Source organism: Scardinius erythrophthalmus (assembly GCF_964197995.2).
Source record: "Scardinius erythrophthalmus genome assembly, chromosome: 3".
In the NCBI taxonomy this organism is placed as follows: Eukaryota; Metazoa; Chordata; class Actinopteri; order Cypriniformes; family Leuciscidae; genus Scardinius; species Scardinius erythrophthalmus.
The window spans coordinates 43,092,639-43,109,388 of NC_138223.1; the positions used below are offsets into that span (position 1 = coordinate 43,092,639).

The 16,750-nt window shown below is 38.7% G+C and overlaps 1 protein-coding gene across 1 annotated transcript; it reads right to left on the reverse strand.

The window, feature by feature from the left end:
• Positions 1–856: 856 nt before the first annotated feature.
• On the reverse strand, positions 857–16,671 carry znf330 (zinc finger protein 330). The gene is made up of 10 exons (XM_081362002.1): positions 16,328–16,671; positions 15,959–16,085; positions 14,978–14,997; positions 14,808–14,878; positions 14,258–14,334; positions 4,771–4,897; positions 4,555–4,659; positions 4,419–4,465; positions 4,222–4,339; positions 857–2,780 (listed from the first exon to the last, which is right to left on the reverse strand). Exons 2-10 carry the CDS (start codon positions 16,076–16,078, stop codon positions 2,524–2,526), a joined length of 942 nt encoding a protein of 313 aa, XP_081218128.1. The 5' UTR covers positions 16,079–16,085; positions 16,328–16,671; the 3' UTR covers positions 857–2,523.
• Positions 16,672–16,750: the final 79 nt, after the last annotated feature.

The window sequence follows — 16,750 nt, forward strand, 5'->3', positions numbered from 1 at the left end:
CCAGTGGTAGGAGCTAGTTCCGCATGTTTTCAACCCGCCCAATAGGGGGATCTCACAATAAAACAGAGCCTTTTCAATTTCGAGTCAACTAGTAGCCTAGTTGCATCATTTCTTCCGTCACTGCCTGTCACTACTCGATCCGGACCGGAAACACGATCTGTACTGCGCATGTGCAAGAACGCAAGTTTTGCTGCCTCTCCCTGTCATCGCCAACGTTTTAACGATAACGATGTCACTGTCACTACTCGATCCGTACTGTATTGTTCTGTATGTGCGAAAAAACATCTCGGTTACGTAGATAGCATAGATATCTACATGGATTCTTTTGCATTTTATGTACAAGTTCAAGAATTTCTCTTAAAAGGAGAAATTCCTGACAATCACGCAGAACGTCGGAAAGTGAAACGGGCGTCTGCGAATTTTATCATCAAAGGTAACTATGGCCCAGTTTCACAGACAAGGCTAACACTAAGCCAGTATTAGGCCTTAGTTCAATTATGGCATGAGTAGCTCTTAGAAAAATAAACATTACTGGTGTGTATCTTGAGACAACAACAAAAATGGCACCGACATATTTTAAGATATATTAGTCACAGTGTTGCTTTTAGTTAAAACAAATATGCATTTTACTCTCTGGGCCTAGCTTATGCCTTATGTAAGGGATAATGTATAGAGAGGCGGTCGTTATAGCGAATAACAACCCCGACAGGCTGAACAGGACCCCGACGCGAAAGCGGAGGGATCTTGAATCAGCCTGAAGGGGTTGTTATTCGCTATAACGATCGCCTCTCTATACATTATCCCGCTTATTACGTGGCTACCTACAAAATAAATAAATAATTTGACACGAATTATTGATTTAAAAAAGGAGTTTATTGATTTAAAAACGAATGTATTGCTTCCGCCAAAGAAAATAGTCCGTTCCGCGTCCATAGCAACGCTCTGTTTTTCATGGCAACGGTCTGTTATACTTCGCAGTGGTCTGTTATCAAGACATAACAGACCGCATTCTACATTAAGGCCCTTTCACACTGGACGCGATTTTGACGCACGAATAATTCGCGCGATGGGTTTATTTTTTGATCAGCTGTTTGTGTAATGAGCGCTTCCACACCGAACGCGAATGTGCTGAGGCGAAAAAACGACTTTTATTTTTTTCGCTTCGATGTCGATTTTTTTTTTTACTTTGCGGCGACAGAATAGGCTTCAGCTAATTCACATACTACAAGGACAACGATTTGAAAGACAATGTGTGGCGTAGCATTGCCAACCAACCGGTTATCACGACTGTGAGTGTGTTGTGTGATAGTCCTGTGCTGTGTAGGCTAGCAGGCCAAACTACATTTGGGATAGAAAGCTAACACTATTATCGTCAAAGATAGAGACAGAGACCGTGTTTACTTTGAACACGTAACAAAATGCAGTGAGACTATTTAGGGCTGCTTTTAGTAGGCTATACTATACATTCTTTGTGTGATATTTCTAGTCGAATATTTGTGTGATATTTCTAGTCGAATGATTTTTAACTTACTTCGTGTGTTACATGTAATGTGTAGTTACATTACAAAACGCACTGTTGAAGACGCAAAAAAAAAAAAACTGCACATAAGCATACTCCCCTTCAGACTTTCTGTTCTGTAAGATTGGGTGCACCCAAAACCTTCTTTTCTGTCTTTTAAATAAAATGAAAAGCTCGTCTTCACTGGATGCTATGACTATGACTGGATGATGATGATGATGATGAAGTGTCCATGTTTTCTCAGCTGTCGGCGCGATTCGCGCGAAAGTTTTGGAATGTTGAAGCTCTCTGAACGTCACAGACGTCGCAAATTCGCGTCGCGGCTGATGTGAATGGTTTTGATGCGAACTATTCGCACACGAACTATTCGCTTTTTCGTTTCGCTTTTTCGTTACGCATCCGGTGTGAAAGGGCCTTTAGAATTCAACCAAGCCATGTAATAAAAGCTTATAAACCGGGGGTATAAGAAATTCACAAATTTGTTTAAAATATCATTCAGCTCCCATATCTGGGTATTAATATACAAGTGACTTTAATGTAATTTAATCTGATCAGTAGAATTTACTTTGAACTTCAAACTTTTTTCCTTTTAAAACAGACGACAGACTCGAACACGACAGTGAGAGACCTATCCCCGACCCGACATTTCAATTTCCTTTGAAATAACAGATAAATCTAGTGTAGGTGTCCTAAGAGCTGAGAGGTTTAGGTTGGTCTGCATTATTGATATAATTAAAAGACAAAGATCCCATTGAAAGAAAAACACACAAAAAAATGACTTTTAAAAACATTTCTTCAGATATATTTGCAATTCAAAAATGTCAGAAATTGCACTACAGTTATGCACACACATCAATACACTCTCCATTTCATTAGGCAGAAAACCTTAATTGGTAAAAGGCCATATATCTGTCGCTTGTGACCACAAAGCTCGTGTGTCATTTTCTTTTCTTTGATGACTCCACGGCTCTGTCTACATCTGAACTCTCATCTACAGCTTTTTATTAGGTCTTTCCGCTCGCTCCCAAGCTCAGATTTGAGACTGAATCCTCAACCTCAGGATTGTCATCCTCTTCTTCGTCATCATCTTCCTCCTCCTCTTCATCATCATCATCATCATCATAGTCATCATCGTCTTCATTATCCTCCTCGTCTCGGTATCCCCCTCCAGATTCCAAATTTTTCCAGTAGGAGCTGTATCCGGACGCACCATAATCGTCTTCATCTGCGCCAGTCTGACGGCCAAATTTATGGGTTCGGGCTGCAAGAACATCAAACAATCATCCAGTTAATAACAGACTTAATTGCCACTCCAAACTACTACTAGGCGCTGTATTAGAGTAATATTTTTCATATTTAAAAAAAAAAATAGATTGAGAACTAATATATAATCATTTTAATTCGCTTTATTTTGATTAACCTTCATCCTTCCCTCGCACTTTGTAACATCTTTCCCTCGCGGGTCAAAATGACCCGAAACCCTAAAGTTATACTTAATTTTATTTATTATTAGTCCAGAAAGCTTATTTTATTCTATTTTTTTAATGCAATTTTTTTATTTATTTTTTTTACCTTTAAATGATTAGATTTGATCAATAAATAAAGAGTCACTTAAGCACATTCCTCACATTCTTTTAACTTAAATTCAAAATAATATTAAAATAATTTCATGCATAACCCTTTTAAAGGAGAACTCGGCAACTCTAGCGAACTCTAGTCACTTCTTCGCTGATTTTCCCTTTTGAGGTCGCATGTTTTCCCCACGAGCTCCCCCTACAGCTGTGGTGGGGCGTATATTTCACAACACAGTCGTAATAAACTCACTTGCGGCGGCCTCCTCCCCTTCTCTACCGCTGCTCATGTGCGTTTGTTTTGATCGGAGCAAGCCAACTGTATCGCGTGGAGCTATGTCTATCGAGGTGGGTAATCTGGTAATACATCATACATGCGTGTGTGTTTATGTCGAATTGCCGTAAAGCGGTTTGTGTTTCGCGCTCGTTCTCGCTTTCGCTTCTCACGAGACTTCCAATTTCTATCTTGCCGGGACGGTAGTGAACAAGTTGCAAGGTTGGTTTTCCGCCTGGGAACGCTGGGGGGAGCGGGGAAAGTCACCAATATCACCAGAACAGGTTGTTTAACCATCCAAATGATTTCTAGACAGTTTTATTAAGTTAAAAAAGCTACCAAGTTCTCCTTTAAGTCAGCTCAAAATATCTTACATTGCCGACCTCTTGTGGAAAAATAATAATATAACATGATATTTCATGACTCTTGCCACTAGATGGCCTTGTTCCACTGGGTCCTAAAGTCAGACCCATTCAGTATGCATTCAAATGTACACATATCGACATTATAAAATCATTTTTTGGTAAAGTTTTAGCATTTTTAGGTTTTTCTGTGTACTAAAGCATTCCATTCATTTCTAAGGGGGTCCAAATTGGATTTGTTACTTTTTTCAGTTTAAACCACAAAACTCGTCGAATCCATTACATTTTTTGTGTGTGTATTCGTGGTTCAAGTGTGACCTAGGGTCTTGGACCCCTCTGATGAACACAATTTAAAAAAAGATTTGGGTCAAAATGACCCGAGGGAAGGATGAGTACGTAACCCCAAACTATACTAAATAACATGTCTCAATTTGGATGTCTCAAAATACAGTTAAAACAAACCGACTATAACAGTAGATGGTAGAAGGCACTCACTGGACATGCTGAGATCTTTGGTCTCCTGAGTCTCATGTCCACACTTTGGGCACGGAGGAGCCTTGCCCTTCTCCTGCTTGAACACTTTGCTTCGAGCGTGATCGTCACAGAAACAAGCCTAGAACGACAGGATTTCAATTGTAGTTTGTCCAAACAAAACAAGCATAGAAGCAAATCGGACAGATGAAAACCCTAACCTTGCATCGGAGACAAGAGTGCTGTCCGAGACGATTGCAGGATAAACCTGAAATTGGGGCAAATATCATTAAAAGGTTACAAAAAGTCAGTTTGAAGAATTCAAATATTCATCAAACCACTGGAAACGAGACGTACATTTATAAGTCTCTGCTTCCAAGACCTGGCAGCTCGCCTGGTGTTCAAACTGATCATCCTCGCACAGGAAGTTGTCGCAAAAAGAGCAGCGGAAAATGCGTCCACCTGCACGTCACACAAGCGAACAGGCTTTTATTGGGTTCTCCGACAACATTAAAGTGCTTTACAGTACGGTAACTGTCTGTACCGTACTGGAAATGAACGCTTGCTCTTTACCGTGTTCCCAAACGCTGCGGTCACATTCAATGCAGTCTGCGTCACACAGAGGACAGGAACAGGCGTGAGTGCTCAAACACTTCTTTCCATGGCACACCCAGGCCTCGCAGAAATCACAGATGGCTCCCTGATGGAAACAAAAACAATCAAAGACTCGTCTGTGGTCACTGAAAACAGTCCTGATAAGAGCAGAAGAGCAGTTATCGTGTTTATAATTGAAACAGTGTACAATGATTCAAATCATCACAGAATACTGGAGAAAAGTTTGTAGTTGAGACATAATCACTGCTGTCTAACGACACACATGCATTATATTGCATTGCATATAATGTGTGCTGGTCAACTAGTCTGAAATTAATCAACCCCTAAAAAAAACATAGGAACATTGTGTACAATTAAGATAGGTTACTTAATTTATTATTCCAATATCCAAACATTTGAACATTGCACATTTTAAACAGGACACGCACTAGCTGCATAAATGTTAGCCAATACAAACATATGTGATGCGATCTGGGAAAACCCACCACATGGTGAAATTTTACCTATTACAGGTTTTGATATCATATGGATGCTGGTATCAAGCCCTTTCCAAATCTGTTTTTATTTTTATCATAGCTTGTTGCTAGCAGAAGTTATGTTTATCTGAAGTCGGCCGATCTCTATGATTTTCTGGAACGGAATTTTGAGAAAAACAGGTTTAAATAACTGTCACCGTTGAGACGCGTCCATCTCGCGATTGTTATGAAACTGCGTGACGTTATAGTTTAAACAGGATTGGCGCGAAATGCGCACTATACACATTCACTGTACATGTATGCGGTTTATTTTAAAGGTAAACTATCTTTGTAGTCTTACGAGACGGACAGGTGTATGGGATATACGGCGATTGTTTTTTTTTTTTTTTTTTTCACCTCTGCCGGGCGCTAATGGTCGCATAGAATGCATTAGAGAAAGAGAGTATTTTCAGCTTGACACTATAAATCGCTGTTTTTCTGCACTAAACAAGGGAATTTTGCCAAGATATTTTCAGAGATAAGAGAAAAGATGTTATAGAATAATAATTTAATGGAAAAAAAAATTTGACAAAAAAACTGACATTCAAACTATTTTGGAATTTACTGAAAACGGCCCAGCGCGACATCCGACGGGTTTTCCCAGATCGCATCACATATTTATAGAAAACAGTTGACAATGAATCGACAGGAGTCCAATAATAGCATAACGAATCACTTATTCTAAAAATAATAAAGTATAAGTTAACAGTAAAACGTCCGTCATTTAACGAATAGCGATCTTCGCCCGTGACGTCACGACGCTGTTACGTGCGCTCTGGTTGGCTCACAGCGCAAACATAGAAGAAAAATGGTTGTATCGTGCTGTGTGATCGGCTGTGTTAACAGGTTCGTTAAGAGTAACCCCTAGAGCTTCTACCGCGTACTTAAACAGCCTGAATCAAGAAGAAAGCTGTTTGTACATAAAACTACAGTATGTAACTAATGAAGTTGTTTTTAGAGGTGGAAAGAGTACTAAAATAGTGTACTTAAGTGAAAGTATTGCTACTTAAGAAGTAATTCACTTGAATACAAGTATAAGTAGCCTACTGAAAAATAATATGACAGGTAAGAGTAACTTATGATGTTCCAAGAAATCCCTTATATGGACACAGGCATCCAGATTTTGACTGGAGCACATCCCAAAGACTTTCAATGAATTTAAGGTCTGGACTCAGAGGAGCCGATTCACAAGTGAAAACTATTCTTCATGCTCCCTCCCAATAGTGGAGCGGCTAAGTGCTTATGTTTGGCAGAATCGTTCAGTTTATGATACAAGCGTGAAAATTGGCATGAGCAGTCTCCATGGGTCACTTGACAAGAAAATTGTCCGAGCCACTTGAAATTTCAAGATGGCGGCCATTTTTCAAGATGGCCGACACCTTAGTGGAGCAGTTAAGTGATATAGTGGTTTATTTGGTGATACAAGCATGAAAATTGGCGTGAGCAGTCTCTGTGGGTCACTTGACAATAAGCCACCTACAGCTACTTGAAATTTCAAGATGGCGGCCATTTTTCAAGATGGCCACCACCTTAGTGGAGCAATTAGGCTTAAGAAATCATTTAGTTGGTGATACAAGCATGAAAATTGCCATGAGCCTAATTGCTCCACTAAGGTGGTGGCCATCTTGAAAAATGGCCGCCATCTTGAAATTTCAAGTAGCTGTGGGTGGCTTATTGTCTAGTGACCATCAGAGACTGCTCATGCCAATTTTCATGTTTGTATCACCAAATAAACCACTGTATCACTTAAAGGGGCACTATGCAGCTTTCTGTTTTTGTCAAACAGCGACCCCTAGAGTCGCTGTGGAGTACTTGTATTTAACGTTACTGTCGTAAATAGCACTCGCGCAGAGCCGTCTCTGCACTCACGGCCTGATCCCTTCCGCCCTCTATACCGGTACCTGTTCAATAGGATGGAAGCTGTAACGAGTGGAAATAAGGTGTGGCCCCTTTAAGAGCTGCGCGCGCCCTGTTGAACTGTCGTCGGCAGTCTGTGTTGTATGTGCACCTCGAACACCCGTATGCGGGTTATTTCAGTTTGATGCTCATTCTTATCCTACTTTTGTTTATCAAGTAAAGATGTGGATGGTAGAACGGGTGACAGACAGTTACACGAGTTCGACTGGGGAATAAAGTGCAAGTTGTGAGATGCCAATCGCCTCCGTGAGTCTGTCTGGCCTCTGTAATAACTTCATCTGTGAGCTATCCCTATTTCTTCTCCTGACAGAACGCGTTACAAAGCGTCGGACATCGAACAGGCACAGATAACCTCTGAAGATGTCTACTAGTCCATCAACAAGAACGATATTTACTCGAGTCTGACTCCTAGCTTGGTCAGTCTGCCGTTTCCTTTCTTTCGTCCTCCGACAAAGCTTTCCTAGCTTTGTGTGCAGTGCCGTAAAGCAATTTGTTACATCGCGAGACCTGATATCACGCGATACTTCCTGACGCGACCCGCCGTCCCAAAGTTGCAAGGGTGGTTTTTCCGCTCACAGGCGCTCGGGGGATGTGCGACGACCACCATTCAACCCGAAACAAGTCATATAACTATTCCAATGACTCCGAAGCTGTTCGGTTAAGGTAAAAAAGTTACTTAGTGCACCTTTAACTGCTCCACTAAGGTGGTGGCCATCTTGAAAAATGGCCGCCATCTTGAAATTTCAAGTGGCTCGGACAATTTTCTTGTCAAGTGACCCATGGAGACTGCTCATGCCAATTTTCACGCTTGTATCATAAACTGAACGATTATATCACTTAGCCGCTCCACTACAACTATTCTTTCACAATTTGAGCCTAATAAATCTTGACATTGTCACCCAGGAGCTCAAGTAAAAGTAGCACAATTTAGTTATTAATCTAGTCAATTTGATATTTAAAAATAAAATATTTTAAAAAGTATATAATTATCTAACATCTGACTAATTCAAAATTAACCTCAAAACATTAAATGCTAAATGGTGGTTATAGGCCTTTTTTAGTTCTGTGAGAATTGAGGCAGCTGTGTGATAGTCTGGCAATGAACTACTGTAGTGTCAAACAAGGTTTCAGGGACTACAAGGAAAACCCAAACATGGCAATTAAAGAGGGTCTTCTGAAATTAAAACACACAGTGCGATGAATATTATTGTTTCACCACTGAGAAATCAGCTGAAGATTGTCAATGTGTCCTCTTTGATGTTCGTAAAGTTAGTGGGTCCACCACTAGAGTTGTGCAACCCAACTAATTTTGTTAGGAAGTGGGTGATGACAAGGAGGTCAGCAGACCATGCTGCCTGTAGACAAAGACAGCATAAACCAGACGAGCCTGCATTTACTCCTATTTGCATGCTGATGAAGGCATGAATTGTAGTATGTGAATAAGTAAATGTGATGTATTTAAAGTGTAAACTGTTATGTCTGCAAACGTGTTGTTTGGGTTGTTTCATAATGCACTGAGTTGAGTAATTGCCTGTGTCGGTGTGATTAAATCAAATATAACATTAACTGCCAAAGAAATTGGCCCTGATTCTCTTAAATCAACATCTTTTTAAACAAGAAAATAATGTTTACATACTTGCCAACCAGTGTTGTGCCTGAACGCGTTCAATGAACTCGTTCATATTTTGGGTGAACGTGAACTGAATGAACGTTACTGTGAACTCGTTCATTCTGGTGTCTGTGAACGGCACGCTCTCTCAGTTTAACTTCGTTCAATAGAGTGCCAGATTTCTATAGAGCCTTCCAGGCGAAAACACCATAAACCGGCCTTAATATGTAGCGGAAAAAACACCCAATCTGGCAACACCAGCCACCAGTGTCTACTGACTCTCTTGTTCGATCTCGTTCTTCAAAATGAACAAATCTTTTTTCGAGTCATTTCGTTCATTTAAGGGGCTTTAAATGTTATACTATTAACTGGAAAATTCCCAGAACACATCCACCTACGCAATCTTGATCATATTCTGAATTAAGAAATCATTATAATGCAGTCAAAAATCGTTTACAGGGAACATAAATAATTACTTTACCTTCCGAGTCTTTCGTTCATTTGTCACGTGACAGACGCAACGAATGGATCGTTCATGTAAGGGTAATAGGGTAAGCTTACAACAAACAGTGATGTGATTGCTTGCAGATTGCAAGTAAAAGATCAGCCGGCGCCCTCTTGAGTTTCATGACTAAACTAGATCTAATTAATCTACGTCTGAAATGTTGCAGGTATATGTAACAAAGTATGTATCGTGATAATCAGTGTCCCGGCGTGTAGTGAGTTAGGGACCTACATCACTGTCTTTGCCAGTCTGTGTACACGATGTACTGACCTAGGGAGCTGATTGACCCACAGTTTCTTTTACAATCCACACTTTTTACCAGTTATTAGAAGTTAGTGCACAAATGGTTAGTTCTGAGAAAAAAAACTGCATATTATTTTTTATTATTATTATTTTGTTGTCTGTTACAGTGAAATTATTTATTAACACTATTACTCATAACTCTACTTCAATTTTCCTAATGCTTTTTGGGGTCACTGAGTATATGAGCAGAGGACACCATTTAAGGCTCTCTGCCAGCTTTCTTTTTTCTTGTTATTTCAGAAGAAAGTCTTTTGCCATTTTGCAAACACTTGCATCATTATTAAAACAATGGAAGCATCTGAAAACAGAGGCATTTGTTTTGATCTCTTTCCAGTAAAACTGAGAACATTCATTCCTGAAGATCAGGAGCTGCACGATTCTGGATAAATTGAGAATAATGATATTATTGTTTCAAACAGAGATCACAGTTCTCTTGGGGGATGAATATGTCGTATGACTCATGTATACGTGGACTGCATATGTTAACCTATGACCTTTGATCCGTTTTGAATATTTAGACGGCACATTTGTGTTCCCAGAGTCTTTTTTTTACTCTGATTCCCAGCCCTCCTACTGCATTCCAGCTCAGGGGCCTTTTATTGTCTCTCCCTCGTCTCTACGAGCAATTGAGGAAAAAGACGTTTCTAATGATGAATTTTAACAGACCATAATCATAAGGGTGAATCACTATAGTATATAAACACACACATTTTAAACGGTGGAGTGAAAAGACAATCTGGTCTTTTAAATGATTATAAGTGAAATGATTATAATTAATTATGCTACAGGCTGTAGAATGCTTGATTCTGATTGGTTGGCGAATGTTCTAAGGCGTGCAATTATTTTCAGGGAAAATAAGTGTTTGAGTGGGAGGGAGAGCGTGAGAAAGAGATGTGTTTTTCCATAATAACAAAAAAATGCATAATACATAGTAACACGCAATTTTGTGGAAAAAACTAATTTGTCATTTTTATCCTATTGTTTACTATTTTTATTTGCTCGGTCAGTGTCGTTGTGGGTTTTGGTTCTGTAGGCTGTAAAGAGCTTTGAAATAACTGAAATCATTTGGCGAAGTTATATGACGTGTAATGCAGTCAAGACTTGCCTGGAACTACTTTAGCCGTGCGTTTCCCTGAAAATAATTGCACACCTTAGAACATTAGTCAACCAATCAGAATCAAGCATTCAACAGCCTGTAGTATAATTATATATAATCATTTCACTTGTAATCATGTAAAATACCAGACTTTTTTTTTTTTTTTTTTTCAACCTTTTGAAGTGTGTGTGTGTGCATATAGTGATTCACCCTTATGATTATGGTCTGTTAAATGTTTCCTTAAATTCATCATTAGAAACTTATTTTTCTCACTTGCTCACAACCCTGCATGTGCTATACAGACCCAACCTGATATCAGAGCTAAAAAAAGACTCTCTAAATCTTCAAAACGGGTCATAGGTAAACAATGGGTAAACAGGTAAACAGGGTCGGCCCTCGCCAATTTTTGCTGCCCTAAGCAAGATTTTACGTGGTGCCCCTTGTATCACAGCCCTTTCACCCCGTCATTTTGTTCATGATAGATAGATAGATAGATAGATAGATAGATAGATAGATAGATAGATAGATAGATAGATAGATAGATAGATAGATAGATAGATAGAGCTAGAGATATTTTAAATAAATATATTTATAATTTTAAATATATGCTATTTTAAATAAACCCGTATATAAATATCATTACTAATTTCAGCAAATACAATTTAAAAATTCCATTTATCCCCCCAAAACTGCCCAACTGTAAAGTAAAAACATTAATATAAAAGTGATAGTATATGCGTCTAAAAAAACTGACAAAATCACACTGTCACTGACTCAGAACAGCTGTTTGCATAAAGTTTAAGGTAATATAACTGCCATTAATTAGCAAACATTAAAGTATCTTACTACTTTTTATAAAACGGTTAGTTCCAATCCTTGATTCTGATTGGTCAATATCGATAAAACACGGCTATGATTGCTTCACCCAACGGTTCTATTTATCACTGCGCCCTTAGCAACCACACGTATCAACATAACCTCCAATGTTAAACAAATCACTGCCTTGGCAGCACCATGGTGCAGAGATTGTCCGATGCTGGTCTCGAATCGGGGGAAATTACGTCTGTGAGTGGACATAAGTGTGAAAGTTCACTACAGAGCTACTGGAGGCCAAACTTAAAACAAAGAAAGCACTGGAGCGACATTCTTGCTGCAACAGAAAACACCGCTGACTAAAGAGAACCGCGTTAAATATATCCACAGTGGAGCCGACTGAAATGAGACAAATATTTAATGCGTGCACAATAAACGGAGATGTTCAAATAAATTTAAATCAACAACAATAAAAAAAAGGTATCTCTTGTTAGGCAGCATTTTAGCAACTAAATGAATAACATTAATAAAATTGATTAAAGACCTAACTGTTATCTATCAGAATATGAGCCCTTGTGTTTTTATTTAGGCTATGTAAAGATTTAGTTTAGCGCAGAGAGAAAATAACGGAATGAACAAAAAAATAAACGTTTTCACATGCTGAGAGATAAGCTATGCCTATTTGTGTGAGGAAATTTCACAAATATTGTGTTGTAAAAAATAAAAAGAATGAGACAAAGTTTGAGAACGGTTTGTTGTTTTTATGTGAGCTTGCATATTACACATTGGAACGTTGTTGTTCACGGTCAGGGACTATTTTTTTCTAGCGGAAGGAATGCTTTTATTGATTTAACTTCATGAAAGTTGCACTAATAATTTTTTTTTTTACTTTAATATTGTGTGGTAACCGTTTTATAAAAGCAGTAAGGTACTCGAGGCAAGTGCTGTATCGTGAATAAGTAACGGCTGAAGGGGTTGCAGGCACTCCGCCTCGCGTCGTTCAGCCGTTATTATTCACGATACAGCACTTGCCTCGAGTACCTTATTGCTTACTAATAAACTGTTCATTCATTACAATCACTTTAACTCTCTTTACCCCCTTTTTTTCCTCTTCTCTTCTTCTTTTTGCCACTCAGTGGTTAAATTGGCTTTTGTAGGGAGGGGGGGAGCCCTTATTTACGGTGGTCATCATTAAAAACCGCGCCATAAAATGACTTAAAGGAGAACTCCGGTCAATTTTAACATTGAGCTCATTTTTTTGTACATTTGGAGTGCTGTCAATACAGAGAACAACGACAAAAATCGGTGTTGCCTACACCGAGTTATTCTATTTTAAAAATTTGCACCCTGTTGACTTCAATGGGGCAAGTTTTAAACAAAGTAGTCGATTGCCGAGTTCATAGGTATAGGTTCATAGGCGTTCATAGGTTCATAGGCGTGATCATAGGTAACTAAACCTATGCGCGTGAACTCGACAATCGACTACTTTGGACTTCAACTGAAAACAGGATGTAAACAGGTATTTGCGCTGGCTTAAATAACATCATTTTTATACATATCTTACACATCTACTGCAGTCAGATCCACTCGTGTTCACTCACATTGGCTGGGCACTTTTAATGACACATCAAGGATGTTAAGAGGCTAAAAGCAGGTTTAGTACTTGCCCTATTGAAGTCAACAGGGTGCAAATTTTAAAAATAGAATAACTCGGTGTAGGCAACACCGATTTTTGTCGTTGTTCTCTGTATTGACAGCACTCCAAATGTACAAAAAAATGAGCTCAATGTTAAAATTGACCGGAGTTCTCCTTTAATGTTACGCCGCCTTCACACTGGCAGTTGAAATCAGCTCCGTAATACGCAATACACCCCCAGCGGACGTCGAACACAACGGTGAAAAGCGTCGGAAGCGAGTATATTTAAATATTGAATTATTTAATTGTATTAACTGCCCTAATAATGTTAAAACATCATGAAAATAAAAAAAATGACATGACAACTAATCGTTATAAAATCATTATTTATTTTATTAAAAGTTAAGAATCCAGGTTTGTTTATCAGTACCATAGCAACGCTAACTTCCGTTGGGATTTTCGGAAAGAAACCGTCCGTAGCCTTTCGCAAGAGTTCAATTTTTTAAACGCATCCGGATGGCCAACGGACACGATTTTTTCTGGTTCGGACCCATTCGCATGCGGTCTGCGAATCTCCATAGGAAATGAATGACTTCCGGTCGTTTCGCTGCCGTATCGGAGCTGATTTCAACTGCCAGTGTGAAGGCGGCGTTAGGCATCTTAAATAGGGAGACGCAACATGACTGGGGGCTCGTCGTTTGTTACTGTTTGTTCAATAATTGTGTGTTGTTTTGAGCATGGCAGAGATTAACTTATATCTTTCCTTTTTGTGAGGCATGTCAGTTCAAATTGTGATAATAGTAAGTTTGCAAAACTTGACAAACACAAATCTTATGCTTCATTCTAAATGAATAAACATTCCCCCCAAAAATGTAACAGAAATCAATTTAAATCGCATAGAAATGTGCCCTTTTCATGCATAACACCCGGAGAAAGCTATTGGTTAGCCTTCCCTTGCATCTCGGTGACGGTCGCTTGGATTCCTGTTTCTAGCGTAATGGGTGTAAAGTGTGAAATCTGTGAGGATGTTGAAGGTGATGTTCACACTTACCACCATGCCCATTCCAGTGCTGTGAACGCCAGGATGTTTTATGACACAGTCTGAAGACTTCATGCATTTCGTTTTGCCTTTAAATAAAGAAACATACAATAGAAAATTTCAATTTCTTAATTTCATATAGATGTAACGCTTCTTTTTTGTGTGACACACTATTCGTGATTTATCTCAAGCTGTAACAAACTCATGGCCAGTTAAAATATTTTTGTAGGATGTCCTCCCTTCTTTTTAGGAAACTCTTTTATTATCAATTCATTTCTCATTTCCCCTGACATTTACTTATAATGTTGTTACTTGTGTGTCTTTTTTTGTTGCCGTGGGTTATTGGGTTGCCGTAAGCTTGTGAAAAGCAGCCATGCTTTGATCACAGGCTGCAGATTTTATTATGTTCTTAAATCTTATCTTAAATAAATAAATAAATAGTATCTTTTCCTGTTCTTTTGCTTTCTTTCCTCACCGTGTTTGAGAAAACACTGGAAAACAGAGCAACGTTTGCCAGGAAAATGAGGGTCATTATTATTAGGATGGAGGAAGTTCATCTCACCACACTGTGCACACGTGGGAAGTTTCTGCACTGATGAACAGAAATAGCAGAAGGCTCGGTTCTTTTGACGCCTGGCGAACACAAAACAATATTATGTAAGGTTTATCAGTTTATAAGGTTTACATGTGAAAGGTAAAGTCTAAGCAGAAATCACAAATAAGTCACATTACCTTTGACACTTATCACACTCCTAAAAAGACAAACGAGAAAAAAGCTAGGTCAGTGCATTAATGGACCAACTGAAAAAGCAACTTGCAGCAAAATTACGTTGAAAACAGCCTCAACACTGGTCAAAAATGCCAAAATATTCATGTGGGTTACATCCGAGTTTTGATCGAAATTCCCAAAGGACCCTGATGTAATTTACTGATAGTATAGAGCTCATGAAATATGTCTGGGTCATAAAAAATATTTGCATAAAAAATCTTAAGGTTTAGATTAACATTGGTTTCTGAGAACAGATTTATTCTCACATATTTCTTTATGCACAATATAATTTCTATTCATTTTCCACTGAACTATGTGATCTCAAAGAGCATTTATTCAATCTCGATCTGTCAATCATATTCCAGGATCATAACTGATGCCCTTCCACATGCCAAATAGACATATGATTACGACATTGTATGTTTTTTATGTGGCTCAGGGTATTTCTATAACAATAACGGATGTTTACATGAGAAATGCTAAGTAGGTGTAGTGAATTCAGGCCATTATAAAACACTACAAATATTGCATGTCTGCCCATTAGGTAGGGCGGGACTTGAATTTGTCAATGGGGGATTGATTGGATGGCTGTGGTTTGCTATTTGTGGTTCTCATGTGAGTGACAGGTTGCTTCGCCACTGTCAATTTGTATTTCATGGTGACTTTAATTTATGCCAATTTAAATGAAATAAAAAAAAATAACATTATAACAATATTCTTACCAAGATACATATTTTTTTTAAATACAACATTAATGATAATTTGTATGGGAGGGTGTGCTTGATAATGATATAACTAATAAGGATTTCAAATATGCTAAATGTCACTTTCTATTGGAAATCACACAAAGTCAAATGAACTGGAATTATTTGTAAGCTTTTTTAAAACATTTTCCTAAAACTCTGTAATCTGTCAATGCAGATTGAGATCATGATGACTCTCACCATGGTTCCATTACATGGGTGTTTGGCCACATCAACAGCCTCTCTATTGGCCCGACTCTGTTTCTCTCGCTCCTTCCGGCTCTCGGCCTTCTTACGGGCTCCAGTCTTCTTCTTAGGCATCTTTCACCTCCAATATCAACGGCAGAATGCAAATATGACACATTAACTCGAAACCAGATGAAACATATTGCGATAACCTGTTGATTCCGCGCTGCTGATTTCCACTGAACTTACATGAGGGACCTGACACCTCATTCAATATCTTAACATCTCAACCATTATTCAAACATTTCAGCTAAACAGTCACTTTCATATTTCTATTTACAGTTCAACGTAAATGCCATCCATCCTGTCGTATGAAAAACTTACCGGGATAAAGGTTTAATCGCGTTGAAAACAGGCAGATGATCACTGCTGATTCCGGTGCGTGTGTAACAGTAAATCGTCCGGCAGGACACTTAAGTATGCGCTGTTATTAGTTCCACAAACATTTCCCAATAGGTGTCTTTTGCGCGGCGCGAGTTGTTTAGATTGTAATCTAATATAGTTATATCCTATTAAAATATGTATGTACATTACCCCATATTTTCTATTTATTTAGGGGAATTACAGGAGATGCAGTCCCGCTCCATCACAGAGGAGGGCAACGAGTCTATTCTGCGCTGTCCGTAACGGAGCGGTTGCCAGATACTCTACCAAATCGCTTCTGGGTTATTTCAAAGTTCTAAACATTGCCTTTGTTAAATACATGATGATAACTATTAAAATAAGACAAGAGTCCAATATTGCATG